This window comes from Hypanus sabinus, chromosome 9, assembly GCF_030144855.1.
Source record: "Hypanus sabinus isolate sHypSab1 chromosome 9, sHypSab1.hap1, whole genome shotgun sequence".
In the NCBI taxonomy this organism is placed as follows: Eukaryota; Metazoa; Chordata; class Chondrichthyes; order Myliobatiformes; family Dasyatidae; genus Hypanus; species Hypanus sabinus.
In genome coordinates, this window is record NC_082714.1 from 133,844,630 (window position 1) to 133,861,013 (window position 16,384).

The window sequence follows — 16,384 nt, forward strand, 5'->3', positions numbered from 1 at the left end:
AGCTACATCATGTGAATTTAATCCTGATTATTGACTGGCAGTTTTGTCTCTATCTCTGATTATTATCTAAAATTTAATCTGTTTGCCTTCAACATTGCTGTTAAATTTACACTGCAGGTGCTGGGGTCAAAGCAACACGTACAACACGCTAGAGGAACTCAGCAGGTCGGGCAGCATCCGTGGAAACGAGCAGTCAACGTTTCAGGCCGAGGCCCCTGTCCCCTCCCTCTTCAGTCCTGACGAACTCTTTCGGCCTGAAATGTTGACTGCTCGTTTCCACGGATGCTGCTCGACCTACTGAGCTGCTGTTAAGTTTGACTTGTTGAATCATGTATCAGTGTAACCCTTAAGGTTGCTTTTTCCCACCTTTATAATGTTGCCTGACCCCACTAACCCTCATTCATCCCTTTGTTACCTCTGGCTGTAATAGCGGTCTGAAGAGGCACGAGTGGGGTGCCGCTATTTTAATGTGCTTCAGAACAACCTCCATCCTTCCATTCTGTAAACTGCCATTTAGAAACTCTTCCTGAGTTTTAACCTACGATGCTTTGTTAAAATGGGGACAGTAATTTCATACATCTGTGCAGAAACCCTTACTTTTTTTCATCTCTATTCTTGACCTTGCCATTTTCTCTTGCCTATATAACCATATAACCATTTTCTCTTGCCTATATAAATTTGAAAGAATCAATCCGAGCTATTGGTGTCTCATTGTATGGTACTATTTTATTTTTGGGTTAAATAACATATCCCTTTTAAAATTCACACTTATTCAAAATGTTCCATCCTTTGCTCCTCATCTCCTTCAATCCCCACTACTGCTGTCCGACATATCTGTATTCATCCAAGTTTGACTTCCATATCATCTCCAAATTAATCTACCAGTGGTGCCATAATGTAACTTCTGGCATTCAATCAAATCTGGTTCTTGTAGAAGACTCCTCAATACCTAGCTCTTTGATTAAGCTTTCAGGCATCAGCTTTGTGGCTTTGTTTAATACAGGTATTGTATGAAGTGTCTTGGGATGCCTCAATCTGCCAAAGTTGTCACATAAACACAAATTGTTATTTTTGCATCAATAGCCCAGTGTTACCCTTATCCATGCAATATGTTTCCCATATAGTGCAAAAATTAGGTAATTACACCCACATAGAACAGTTTAATTATTTAATAAAATAAAAAGCACTTTACTACTTAATCAACTGATGGACAATTTGAGACTTTGCATTGTACTGTAGCTCTGTCGAACATATAGCGTTCAGTCAAAAGTTGTTTTTGGAAAATATCAAAGATTATTTTTAACACAAAATACCATTATTGTCCTTGCATTTAATGCTGTATCTATTGATTTTATCTTCAGGAGGAGGGAATATGGTGGCTATCGACTTAATAGTCCAACATGTCCATAGTCAGCTGGAGGAGGTAAGTAAAATATATTTAGTGCAATTTTCTCAAAAGATCAAAAGATACTCGGAAATTATTTATTGTGGATATTATTTAATGTGTAAAATTGTAGATAATTACAACTAACTACAACCTGACCCTGGGTCCTCTTAACTGGAGATCATAACACAGAAATGTTTCTCATAAAAATAAGTCTACTGCTTTTCCTTTGCTTTTAGCAAGGGGAATTTTAAGAATGAAGACAAATAACTACAATGCAGTCTGAATCTGAGAGGCTTTGCTTACTGATACACTTACTTTGCATGCACCAGAATCTGTAACACTATCACTGCCATGTTCTGTTTGAGTACAAAGCAAGTTTGATTTTGCTTTCATTGGATTCCTTTCTGTGCTTTGTTCCTATTATTCACATGTTGTTTGTTGTTTCCTACTGTAAATTTAAGCTGTTGGAAGTGCAAACTGAAGTATACTATATAAAAAATGCATAGATAGATATTTTGAATAGAATTCTCATTGCAAAAGGACACTGGTGTAATGTATAAGATGGTCCATTTTAATGTCTGACCTTAAAATGCTACTAATTTCTAAGCTTAATTTTTCTGCTTATTTGCAAAACGTGAAACCAGAAATCTAACATCTCACTTAATTTGGAGGAGGGTGTGATCAAACTTACATTAAATCCCTTGAAATATACAGTAAGTTTGTTGCTTCTGAACATTCTTGTGAAAGGAATGACTCTTCATCTCACAAGTTGAGGAAGAATGCATTTCACAGTCTTTAGATTTCTTGAAAAGCAATTTCTTTTGGGGCTTGACATGTTTTTAGTACATGCCCCTAATTGAAAACATCTGGTAAGTTTTCAGCTGGCACCAGAGATGTCACTACAGTGGCACACACTTGCATCTTTTCTAGGGTCAGGATGTACTCACTTGTGCAGTGCTAGAAGGCAGCCATCGGCGTGATGCCAATATAGTTACTTGGACCTTGCTTTAAAACCCTATTCCTATTTTGTGTCAACTACCAGCCACTGACATTGCAGCAGATAGTTTATAGAAAACCAAGATCCTCTGAAAATGACAAGGTTGTTATGGAAACAGTTTGGCAGATCTCATTTTGTTTGTGGCTTGATAGGAGACTGATTCTTTGCATGTTCCTACCTTGAAAGTAAGGTGCAAGAGATCACATATTGGTTTCTGACACTACTTATTTGATTTATAGAAAATGTATAGCCAGAACTATCTTATGCTAAAGTACTACAATAAAACTCAATACCATGGAGCAATCTCTAAAAACTAAACACAAGATGAGAAACTTGTGTAGTCCATAATGATTATTTGGGTAGCCAGTGTAAATGAGGCTGCTATCAATTCTGGCTAATATCCCTCTTGGGAGACAAATCATTCAGTTGTTAAAGAACATTTGATTTCCCCAAACAGGACAGTGCGTTTTCCCAGTGGGAAAAGTATTTGCATTTATTTGCGTCTTCTAATTCAATTCAGTTGACGGCTCATTTCTAGTCAGACTTGGAGGAAGAGATTTCATGCAGCCTAAACTATCTTGCAAATGAAATTTCTTTCATGTCAGTTTAAGATGGATATAGCATACAAAGTGTTAAGGTGAGGAAATACTTGCTAATTTCTCACACATGAATAAATTGCCTCATGATATTCATTATTTATTGTATTTGCTGAAACAGCCTTTTTAAAAAAGGTGCCAGCAAAATCGACCACAGAATGAGTGCCTTAGGTGTTGAATTTTGACTTCTTGCATTCATTGATAGAAAAAAGTCATTTGGAAGATATTGCAAACATCCTTCATAATCATATTAATATTTTATAGTCTTATAATTTAAGATGTGCGTCAAATGCTGGATTTCTGGTTTCATGCTTGGATTAATTTGCATACTATTGTCTTAACTCATCCAATTATTTTTTTAAGACCTGAATGTCAGTACACAATAAAGTGATTTAATAACCAGCTGAGTAAGTGAGGGATAATAAAGATTGAATTAGAATTCCTATTGATTTTGTTTCAAATTCAAACTAATATACAACCACACAAATCTCCATTGTTTATGTTGGTAATATTACAGTGATAACTTTAATTGGTCTTAAAATTGGCATCCTGTCTATGTCATATTTTTGGGATCCAGTATTATTGTCAAGTATTGATAAAACTCAAAAGTGTGTCACACTGATAGTGTAGCATTCTAGTGCTTGCATGCTGCATAGGTTAACAGTTGATGGGTTTGGTGGAATAAAATGTGGTTTGTAGTGTTAAAATTTCATTCAGTATATGCTGACCTTTATGCATGTACCTTGAAGTTACAGCTTTGCTACGTGGTAACTTTCATTCATTTCATGCTTTTTTGATTTTTTTTAAATTTTGCAATAGACATCAAAGTTTTCATTGTTAATTCTCATCTTTTGAATGAAATTAACAGGTAGATGTAAAATAAAAACAGTGTCACTGAGGTGGTTTACCTTGCACTAATGATGCTAGTACAAACTCATTGTATGTTCATCCCATTTCAGCAATTGTAGATCATTAAGTAAATTTCCATTGCATTGTAGAGGTGCCTTACCTGACCTTTTGACTGCTGAATTTCCATTGTCAATTATATCAGAGAAGCTTTGCTGTCACGTTTTAGTTCTGTTGAATTATAAATTTATTGAAATTTGCAGAATGTATAGCACCTTATGTGTCAATCATTGTCTTTAAATTGCATAGCTGATGGTTAGATATTTCCCCATATTTCACCAATGTAGTTATTTAGTAGGTATGTCAGTATTTTTAATTAGTTTGGAGATTTCTGCAGATTTTTTTTCAATTAATTATGCAAAAGTTTTGACCTAATTATGCAGATTACGTTTTTGGTATCAGGTGAGCAAGTCATAAGGAAATGTTCAACAAATTGGGCAATTCTTCTTAAACGGGAGAGGACAAAATGGGCTTTGTGAGGTATTTAAGATTCTGTGTAAAATAAACATGGTAAACCCTGAATTCTGCTTACAGAGGAAGGCATGACTACAGGTAAAGAAGGGGTTTGGGTTTGGACTGCTATAAGATTGGCTAGCAACTATTTACTAATAGCCAGCCTATTGTGAAGCTAGGCATATTCTGAAGTGGACAACTGCTACAATAGGCAAAAAATGCTGTGCAAGTTTCACTGCAAAAATAAGCTAGAGGGGAACAACAATCTTTCATATTCTGGAGGAATTAAAAAAGAGTTTGTCTCATAGTGGAAATGAATGTATCTACAGCATATAAAACAGATTTAGATTGAGAGGGAATTTTCAAAGGGCTCTCAGGGGTAAGTGTATTTTTACAGAGTTTGGTATCTGGGACTCACTGCTAGAGGAGGTAGTGGAATCAGGTACAATTACTACACTTAGGAGGCATTTAGACAGATAGCAAGGCACAGAAGGATATGATGCTAATGTGGGTACATAGGATCAGTATAAAGTAAATAATCAAAGACATGGGCATGGATGGTATAGGATGAAGGACTATGTGCTGTATGACTGACTCGATCACTCTGAAATTGTGACATATGTTAAAATTTCCTGTGGTCCTACATATAAAAATGTGACAAGTTGCTAGGAGTTTATTATAACTGATTTATTTTAAATTGTAAGTATTTTCTGGTTTAAAAATAATTAATACACAAGAATATTATAGTGCATGAAAATCAGTCATTGTTTGTATTTGTCACAATCTTAAAAGAAAAAAGCTCCTATTATTTGGAACTTATATAAATTAGTTAGATTAAATAAGTAGTGCAAAATAGAAATAAAAAAGTGAGGTAGTGTTCATGGGTTTTCAATGTCCATTCAGAAATCGGATGGCAGAGGGGAAGAAGCTGTTCCTGAATCATTGAGTGTATACTGATCCCAAGGAGGCCTCTGTACCTCCTTCATGATGGTAAGAATGAGAACAAGGCATGACCTGGGTGATTGGGGTCCTTAATGATGAACATCAGCTTTTTGAGGCATCACTCCTTTTAGATGTCCTGGGTACTGTGGAGGCTAATACCTGTGATGGAGTTTACAACTCTCTGCATTGGCAGCTCATCAATTAAGGATGAATAGATAAATAACTATTGCTGATACCACTGCGATGTTCTGAGAAGTGAAAGATCCAGTATTGCTTGCTTTAAGCAGCACACACAAAATGCTGGTGGAATGCAGCAGGCTAGGCAGCATTTATAGGAAGAAGTACAGTCGATGTTTCAGGTCGAGACCCTTCGTCAGGATGAAGGGTTTCGACCCGAAATGTCGACTGTACTTCTTCCTATAGATGCTGCCTGGCCTGCTGCGTTCCACCAGTATTTTGTGTGTGTTGTTTGAATTTCCAGCACCTGCAGATTTCCTCCTGTTTGCTTGCTTTAAACTGGCTTAATAATAAAGTGACATGAGATGAATAAATTTATTACCTTCTTAAGTTGCGGTACTATATTTACTTATCAGCTAATAATAGAAATGTTGCTAAAGCCCTCCACTGCCCCACCTTAGCCTAATCTTTACATCATACTGTATATCCCCAAATGATTTTAGGCCCTCTCTGAACCTTTTGCTGGCTTCCTGAAGTATACAAATTGAACTTTAAATCATCAATTATTATCATAAGAACAACATGAATTTTGTTGAAATGTATATTTGGGATGTGGTCTTTGCCTGTAAGCCCCATCTCTATTACTATTTGATATTTGCCCTTGAACTGGTGGTGAGCATGCTGCTGTCCATGGACTTTAATTATTGATTAATTAGCTTACTAACTTAAAACCACCCAGCAAGGAAGGTTGCACTGTTGTTTGAAGAACCACGTGCAAGTTTAGATGCTGAATGTATTTTGTTTTCACAGTGGAGCACCATCTAGTGTCAGACGCTGATATTAGGCATTTCCTTCCTCTTGTTTATTTGCCGTGTATATTTGCTAATTTTATTGTTTTATTTGTTTGCATCTAGTGTTACTATCAACAGAGTAGCAATGAGGAAGTGAAATATTGTAATGTTGCAAGTATGTATAGTGGTGCTCGCTGAGCACGTGGGAAGTGCAAGTGGGGCTGAGGGTTTGGCTCTCGTCCCAGTCTTATCTACTCTGTAGTCCATATCGATTGACAAGTATGTGCCAACCAATAGATTGGAGGTGTGGTAGGATAAGACCAACGGTACATTTTTCAGCAGAAACCAAAGCAAACAGGATTTATTTATAAACACGAGAAAGTCTGCGGAGGCTGGAAATGCAAAGCAACCCACACAGCATGCTGGAGGAACTCAGCAGGTCAGGCAGCATCAAGGTAAATGAATGAACAGTTGACGTTTTGGGCCAAGACCCTTCATCAGGACTGAGAAGGACGCCAGAATAAAAAGTGGGATTCTGGCATCTTCCCTCTTTCTTGTCTGTCCTGAAGAAGGGTCTTGGCCAGAAACATCAACTGTTTATGCATTTCCGTAGATGCTGCCTGATCTGCTGAGTTCTTCCAACATTTTGTGTGTGTTGCTTAGGGTTTATTTATAGACAATTTAGTGTGTCTGTAAATTATAAGAAAAGAATTCTGACGTAACAACTGTTGCAGTTACTGTGGTTACTCCGGAATGATTGCTAAGTATCGTGCATAATTATTTCTCCTCTGGCTGGAACAATAGTGTTACTAGATGCAAATATCTTTTTTTTGTGTGTAACCAGAGTTGAAGCCTTCTGACCTTCCTGTACTTTATGTTTTTGACTTGGAGAGAGATCAGAGCTGAGGCGTAAAAAGCAGTGGGAGGATAGAAAGATTTGGTTAAGTATTTCATTGACCTTCCAGGGCTGCCAGGCAGACACTAGTAAATCAAAAGCTGTATCTCATAAATGCTGGAAATCTAAAATAAGAGAGAATGCAGGAAACACACAGCTGATTAGTCAGCAGCCATGAAGAGAGGGAAACATAGTTAAAACTTGAAGTTGATGACTTTTTGTCTGCCACGCTGGTTGATTATATTGCCTCGCATGTGCCAACAGTTCCTGGAACAAAATGGTCAAGGTATCCTCTACAGTGTTCCACAGGGAACATTGCAGGTGGAACCTCTATAAGAGAAGCAAAAGTCAGGTGTATCAGTATTACAGTGGAGTAAGGGGAATTAAAGGCATGAGAGAAGAGTTGGTTAAAATTGATTGGAAAAGAACACTGGCAGGGATGACGGCAGAGGAGCGATGGCTGGAGCAATTCTAGGAGCAATTCAGAAGGCAGAGAGTATATGCACATCCCAAAGGGGATGTGCTAAAGGCAAGATGGCATAACTGGGGCTATCAAGAGAATTCAAAGCCAAAAAAAGCTAAAGAGAGGGCATATAATAGAGGGAAAATTAATGGGAACTTTAATTGGGAAGCTTTTAAAACCAACAGAAGGTAACTAAGAATGTTATTAAGAAGGTAAAGATGGAATATGAAAGTAGGCTAGCCTATAATATTAAAGAGGATACAAAAGTTTCTTCAGATACATAGAGTGTAAAAGCGAGGCGAGAGTGGAAATCGGACCACTGGGGAACTGTGTTGGAGAGGTAGAAATAGGGGACAAGAAAATGGAAGTTGAACTGGATAAGTATTTTGCACCAGTCTTCTTTGTGGAAGACAGCAGCAGTATGGTGGAAGTTTGAGGTGTTAGGGATGAAGTGTGTGAAGTTGCCATTACTAGCGAGAAGGTTCCTGGAAAACTGAGAAGTCAAAGTAGATAAGTTGCCTGAATCACATGATGTACATCCCAGTGTTCTGAAGGAGGTGGCGGAGGAGATTGTGGAGGCATTAGTAATGATCTTTAAAGAATCACTGTTTTCTGGATTGTTTATTGCAAATGTCACTCAACTTTTCAAGAAGGGAGACAGGCAGAAGAAAGAAATCTACAGGCCAGTTAGTTTGACCTCAGTGGTAGGGAAAGTGTTCGAGTCCGTTGTTAAGGATGTGGTTATGGAGTACTTGGTGACATAGGACAAGATAGGATAAAACCAACATGGTTTCCTCAAGGGAACATCTTGTCTGACAAATCTTTTGCAATTCTTTGAAGAAATAACAAGCAGGATAGACAAAGGAGAATCAGTTGATGTTGTGTATTTGGATTTTCAGAAGGCCTTTGACAAGATGCCACATGTGAGGCTGCTTAACAAGCTACGAGCCCATGGTATTACAGGAAAGAATCGGGCATGCATAAAGCAATGGCTGATTGGCAGGAGGCAAAGAGAGGGAATAAAGGTAGTCTTTTCCGGTTGGATGCCGGTAACTAGTATGTTCCACAGGGCTTTGTATTAGGACCGATTCTTGTTACATTATACAGTATATACAATGAGTGTAAGCGTCGGCACGGACTAGAAGGGCCGAGATGGCCTGTTTCCATGCTGTAGGTTATATAAGTGATTTGGTTATTGGAATTGATGGCTTTGTTGCGAAGTTTGCAGATGATATACAGATAGCTGGAGGGGCAGGTAGTTTTGAGGAAGTAGAGAGGCTACAGAAGGGCAGACGGATTAGGAGAATGGGCAAAGAAGTGGCAGATGGAATACAAGGTCAGGAAGTATATCATCAAGAAATGAAAGAGTTGATTACTTTCTAAATGGAGAGAAAATACAAAAAAAAACTAGTGTATAAAAGCAAAGATGTAATGTTGAAAATTTATGAAGCATTGGTGTGAGAATTGTTTTGGGGCCTCTTATCTTAGAAAGGATGTGCTGAAACTGGAGAGGGTTTAAAGGAGGTTCACGAAAATGATTCCAGGTTTGAATGGCTTGTCGTATGAAGAGCATTCGATGGTTCTAGGTCTATATTCACTGGAATTCAGAAATATGAGAGGTGACCTCATTGAAACTATCGAATGGTGAAAGGCCTTGATGGGAACTCAGGGACTCCATGTAATACAGAATTTGTATAATTATCCTTTTTATTAGGGAAAAAGCAGGTTTTGGGTGGGACATCAGCAATGTGTGAAATAAGAGATAATTGGTATCATAATCTGCTTACTGTTGATGTGTAAGATCTTTAAATATCCCACTGCATTAATCACTGCATTAAAACTAAACAACTATGTTGCAATAAAGCTGAATATTGCAACTTGTATTTAATCAATTTAAGTGTCAAGCCAGATTGAAAAGATCAAGCTGTCAGGGCTGGAGGTGAAGGATGGGCCAGTTCAGCTCATTGCTCTATGAAGTTTACTCAGCTCTGCGTTGAACTGAGGCAGTGGCCTACAGCTAATGGGCTCCTGAATTGGTTGCAGTGATGGCTGGCTTCATGTCAATGAACTCAATTTGGTGAACTTCAGTTCTGAATGCTATTTGCTTACTTTTGTTTATGTGATTTGCTTCTCTTCTCTCTGCCCATTGGGTATTTGTCACTCTTCATTTTTTTTTAAATGGGTTCTATTAGCTTTCTTTGTTTTGTGGCTGCCTGTAAGGAAATGAAGCTCAAGGTTGTATGAAGTATACGTACTTTGATCATAAATATACTTTGAACATTAATCAACTTCATTTATGGTCTTACTAAATAAGTGAATGCTTTTTAAAATAGTAAGATTAAAAGATCTTCATTGAAGAGTAGATATGTAGCTTTAAGAGGAATGCCCACTCAGAAGTTATATCAACAGAATAATTAACTTTGGTTTCGTGTATTATCAGTCATAAAATGAGTGACAGAGAAATGTTGAGCATTTGGCCCAATTAAATGTAGTAAATTATTGGTGATCACAGGATTTTATCCATAGTTAATGGTGATTGGTAACTGGAGAAGTTAGTATTAAGACTGAAAGTATTGTTGAGTCGCAGCAGAATATACAAAAAAACTTGTCAAACAGGTGCAGAATTCTTTGCAAATTATATTTCTCAGAAATCTACAATTTTCTGGTGAACAATTTCAATAAGGTATTGAGATTAAAGATGATAGTAGTATCTTGAGTGGTAGGGAAATAACTCTGTTAATAATGCTTCCAGAGAATTTCCTTGATCAAGTTTCAGTTTAAAGAAAAAAACCAGCTGATATAAATAGATTGCGAACTCATGAATATAGAAATTATTTAAAGAGGTGCTAAGTGCTTGAATTCAGTAAGCAACATGGGAGGAAAAGTAAGATCATCGTTATGTGTTAAAGAGCAGAAGAGATGAGAATGAGTTAACAGTTAAACCAACATCATATTCACATCACCACATATATTTAGAGACACCATAAATTAAGTTGATTAAATATGAATTGTAAAATACAGCTTTGGTTAAGTTTTAATATAGAAACCAGTGTATAGACACACATTTACATAGTCATCTATTTGCCATTTTGGTGCCATGATTTGCCATGACAATAGATTTGCCAATATTCATAACACCAATTGGTCCCAAATTAATCAATCAGAACCTTGCATAATTAACAATATGTGTTAGGCAGGCAGGCAAGATTCAGTTCTAAGCTAAAGTCTATAATTGTTACTATTTAATTATTGCTGTAAAATTAGTTTATTAATTTAAAACCATTACACTAAGGAAGGTTGTGTTATTGGTAGAACATTAGTTTGCACAATCAAGGAAACAGTATATGTTTTCAGTTACCTCCAGATCCTTACCTGTTCTGTCATGTGGTTGACATTGTTACCTTACAAATTGAGGAGAACTTGTGGGAGAATCTCGTTTTCATTGATAATATCAGCACCGTAGATAGAATTGTGTATTGGAGAAAATAACATCCAAAATTAAAGTAAAGATCCTCGAAGTAAAGAATATCAGTCACCTGTAACGTAGAATAGTGATAAATTAGATTAAAGGTGATGCTTTTCCATGATGAGACAGGCTTATGAATGTGGGGAAGGGTGAGCTGTAGATTTGCTACTTGCTCTGCTTAAACTGTGCTGGCATGGGGATGCTAGAAAATCAAGTACCCAAACTAGCAGATAGGATTTTAAACAAATAAAGAGTTGGTGAGGTGACTTAGTTTACATTTGAGCACTGAAAACTGTGTAGAACAGAACAGCAATTGGGGAGAAAGTAGGCAGAGCTGGGCAGGAAGCTTTCAACGGTTTAGTGAAGATGACTCAAAAAGAAGGTGGCCTAGAAACTGAGTATTGCTATAAAAGTCAAGCTACTGGTCTCTATCCTGTGTGCTGATGATGATTTCAGATTGTGGGTCTACCACAAGAAACTTCAACAGTGATGGAAAATGTTGGTCCCAGACACTACTGAAACACTAATACCCATTTTCCTTTTTATGTTTTATGTTTCACCAATGCAGTGAGGCTCGGGCCAAGAGGGGCTGTGTAGTAATAGGACAGCAGCCAGTGGTCCGATTAGTGGAGTAGCAGGTCATGGGGACATTGAAGATGCGGTCAAAACCTGTGCAGGTTGGCAATTGTCACCGATCGGTACTTGCTGGGGACAGGCAGAGCTGGGTTTCATGTGGAGTTTCCCCTTGGTGCACAAATTGTCCTAGATAGGTGTAGGGATGGGGCAGAAAATGCAGAGTTGGGCCATTGGCTGATTGGGTTTTTTTTTTATTGGGAAGGGTGGGTACCCAGCAATGATGATTCCTAATAAATCACAGCCGAAATTCCTGCTCATGACAGGAGCACTACATTGGGAATGATGCTTACAAGGGAATGGCTGACACACCCGAGCATATCCTGAGATAAACTCAGTGCAATGATGTTATTTGATTTATCCTTGCGTGCAAGTGGCAGTCATGCAGATGGGACCCATCTTCTCTGTCAGTGGATATGCTTTCCATTCAAATTGACACTTAGGATATACCTGCCATTTTCTGGTAAGCAGTTTTACACAAATATTTCAGAGGCATCTTATAATGTTCAAGTAGTTCAAAAGCAATGTCCAGTAACGGTGCTTTGACCTTAAGTCTAGTGTAAAATACATGCTTGTTACAAATCCTCAAATGAAAATCAGACTGAAGCTTTGTGGTTTGAGATCCACAAAGAATATTTAAAATACGTCTGAATGTTCAAACAGATCATCATATTATACCTAAAAATAAAGAATTGACAGGCATGTTGAATAGTTAATTTGGATTAGTATTTCCAGTGGCAAAAGAAAATGTCATTCCAGGTGTTCCCATAATACTATTTTGTCATTTGAGAATTCACCGAAGTTACTGTAATGAAATATGGCTATAGAGACTAAGGAGTCCTCAATGCCAATTGATTTTAAAGGAAGGAGATGATAATATCGTAGGACATCTGCAAAGTTCTCTCAGCTGGAGAACCTTTTCTTTTAGTTGGAAAATTCTGCATGTCACACTGCTTATTCAAGAGAGGCGAGGGGTGGAATCTAGGGAATTGTGGATTATTTATCCTAACATCTGTTGTTGATGATTTTCTAGAATTTATAATTAACAAGTGTGACTGAAGACCTTGAATATTTTCAGTTTATCCGAAAGATTCTATAGGTATTTGTAACCGGCCTGATAAGCCGAATTGCATTTATTTTTGAAGAGATGACAGGTTGAGGACAGGAGAATGGTATTTACAGAGTTCTAGCAAGCAAATAAAAAAATACTTTTAAGAAGATGGTAGTGAAAGGAAAAGATTAATCAAAATAATCAACCTCACTAAGAAATTAGATCTGCATCTCAAAAGTCATGAACTGATGCAGTGCTGAAGCACCTGAAGAGACAGTGTTTACTTGAGCAACAACACACACAAAATACTGGTGGAACACAGCAGGCCAGACAGCATCTTCGTCAGGACAGGGTCTCGGCCCAAAACGTCGACAGTGCTTCACCCTATAGAAGCTGCCTGGCCTGCTGTGTTCCACCAGCATTTTGTGTGTGTTGTTGTTTGAATTTACAGCATCTGCTAGTGTTTACTAGTGTTTACTTGGGGGCTGGTGGAATCATCGGGAGGAAAGGAGTGATGGGGTAAGCACAGATAAATGTGATTAGAACACGTCCAGATTACATGTAGTGTTTGGGAACCATATCCAGGAAAAGAAAGCTTTGAGAATAAAAATAATTGCATTTGGTGAAATCAGAAAATTAAGGGATAATTTAAATTTTTATGAGATTAAAGAGAACTGTTAGGGCTGGTGGGCAGAAACTACAGCTGATGTCTTTAGTTGCAGAACATGAACTGAAAGTTATAGCAAGGATTTTCTGGAGATCAGATATGAAACAATTTAACTTGCAGAAGGAAGAAAGACCAAGGAACTCTTGATAGTTGAATTCATTCAAGATGGAGACTTCTTGGATATAAAGTATTTTGGAAGTGGTGTTGATGTAGATATAGTCATGGTCTATTTCTGATACTTCTGTACAAGGCCGGGATATTCTAGAAGTCAGGAATCTGATTGAAATTTGCATTTCTGCAGCAAATAAAGGGTTACAAATTTTAAGACAAATATTCAAGTCTCTCAGTCTTTCCAGTGCTACAAAAAATTTACCTGCCCAGTATATTCAAAACTCTTGACATTCATGGCTTAAGTGATTTACTTACAAAGTCTGAACAGTTTTACTTGTAAAATTGCAACAAAAGTTAACCTAATCTTTTCAGATCAGTGTTTTTGTTCTGCCAGATATTTTTTGTTAATTTTTGTTAATTGCAAAGGTGTTAGAGTTCAAAGTTACCTGTTACCTCCAGAACATACCAGCATTTCCATAAGTAGCAAAGTGTGGAGAATAGCGTAGAGGCAGGAAGTGGCTGAGAGTTCTTAAGGTTTGAGGAGTGGGACAGAAGAATGGGAGAATGGAATCTATTTACGACTATTTAGAAAGGCTAAACACCTTATGTTTCATTTCCACACTCGAAATTTAGAACATGTGGTGGATGCGAGGTCAATTTCAATACTTGGACGAAATTTGAATAGATACATGGGTGAGACAGGTTTGGAGGCCTATAGTCTGGGTGCAGGTCAATGGGACTAGGTAGATAAATAGTTTGGTTCAGACTAGAAGGGCCTGTTTCTGTGCTGTAGTGTCCTATGACTCTTAACATAATCTCTTTAGATAATTGGAAAAATAATCTTTGATAGCTTTTCAGCACTCAAATGGTTAAGGCACTCTACAATATTTTGAAGCTTGCTTGTTTACCATATAAAATAAAAGCATTGATAACCTTTTAACTCACTAACTTAATTCTTCCATTGCATTTTATTGTGATTCTGCAGATTTTCTTAAATTTAAGTATTATTAATTTCTCTAAAACTCTCATCCATAGTTTATGTAATGAATGTAGTTTCCACAGAGGAAAGCTTTCAGGAAAGGTACCCAAGTCCGAATGTTGTTAAATGCTGCAAAATGTGAATAAATTCTTGTTTTAAAACTTTCTTTTCCCTCTTGTATGTGCTATTAAAAATACTTGAACGAATTGTTACTGTTTTCAACTCAGCGTGAACTCAGTGTAAGGTATGAACAAATGACGGTAGGAATGCACCATATACTATGAAATGTGAGAGGCACTATGAATACTGACTGACCTGTGCTTCGATATGCAGAGTCCCACATCACACATGCCTTTGGCATCCTGCCCCTCATGTTTCTGAATTAATTATATGAAAATATGCCTATTAATCTGGGGGCATTTTAAATACAAATTTCAACTAGTACTGAACCAACTTTAAAAAAGAATATTCATGTTACGGAGCAAAGTGAGTACTCAAAATGTCTCTATGCTGACTGGCAGTTTGTTAACCGGTTATTCAACAACTCTCTAACCTTCCTGGTGTATTCAAGTTAGTAAAATCAAAAATCTGAGATAAAGGAAGGCTGATCAGATAAGGTAGTTTCCAAGATTTAAAATTTAAAATCGATCTTATTCAAGTCAAGTTTCCATCAATGGTCACCCACAATGGAAATACAACAGGAAGTCAACTTTCTGTTTTAGATACAGGAAGTTTAGAGGGTACAGAATTTAATGTCATATTTGATAGCGACAGTGGGTGACATCTACCGTGTTTGTAGTGCGGTTCTTTGGAAAATCGTTTAAATTGAAAATGTGATGAATGAATTTTGGGTGAATTAGAAACTCATATTTAAGAGTTTAATATTTAAATGTGTTGATGAAATTAATTTGCAACCTTAAAATTTCAAAAGGAGTAATCATGCACTACATAGCACACTGATATCCTGCTGTCACACACTGGGGACAGATGTGATTTGTTTTTGTTGTTAGGCATTAATGAGTTGAAATCTCTTCTTTCTCCTCCATCTGTTTTTCCTTCATTGTCCTGCTTCGAATATATTTCCCACCTGAACAGAGGAAACTGCGCTGGGATATGTGAGCAGAATTTGCATACTTCATTTGTCGTCTTAGCTGTTTTTGTACTTCAAGCCTATGAATGGCTCTTTTAGAAAGCATAAAATGAATAATCGCATATTACTGCTTACAATAGTTTTCTTTAATTTGCTGTTAGTGTCAGCCAATAGTTTGAATTGTTTTGAAGTGGTTTAATTAAACTAATTCTTTGCATCTTGAGACAATTTCCCTTTTTGTTACATCAGTAAAGTTAATGGCTGATTTGTACAGAGGGGGTCTTTTAAGTTTAATAATTCTCTATTGCTTGTTGTGTTCATTGCTTGCAACAAACTGATCACAACATCTGAACTAATAATTGATCTTGGCTTGAGATTGACTTTAGTTGATACCTACATTTAGCAAATCCCTATCATGACCAAATGCACAACTAAATCTGTGTTTTAGTATAACTCTGCTCCTTACACTTTCAGAAGGTATCCAAAGGGATTTTAATGCAGGTTTTGTATTGCAACTTCTAATGCTTAGCCCTTAGCGTGCAATTCCAGGCATATTCATTTTTGGCTGACCACTTCACATCTGGTGAAAACCCATCACACGGTTCAGCTCAGGGCAGGTTGCTAAATTCAATCCTGCATACCTTTGAGAATGTATTGCCAATAGTTTATTTTTAAATAATATAATGGATTATCTCACTATCACAAGCAACAGGTATTTTTGTGTTAATAACAACATTAAAAGTATCCCTTCTAACCATCCTCTCCCCTCCTTCACTGATA

The 16,384-nt window shown here is 37.1% G+C and overlaps 1 protein-coding gene across 3 annotated transcripts in view; it reads left to right on the forward strand.

The window, feature by feature from the left end:
• LOC132399825 (uridine-cytidine kinase-like 1) overlaps window positions 1-16,384 on the forward strand; it is a 135,496-nt gene that overhangs the window by 85,194 nt on the left and 33,918 nt on the right. For 2 of the 3 annotated variants that reach the window (XM_059980626.1, XM_059980624.1), the window contains exons 7-8: window positions 1,362-1,423; window positions 15,610-15,629. In XM_059980626.1, the coding sequence (XP_059836609.1) occupies window positions 1,362-1,423; window positions 15,610-15,629 (82 nt within the window). Of the gene's footprint in view, window positions 1-1,361; window positions 1,424-14,741; window positions 14,759-15,609; window positions 15,630-16,384 lie in introns of all 3 variants that reach the window. The other variant, XM_059980625.1, reaches the window with a different exon arrangement.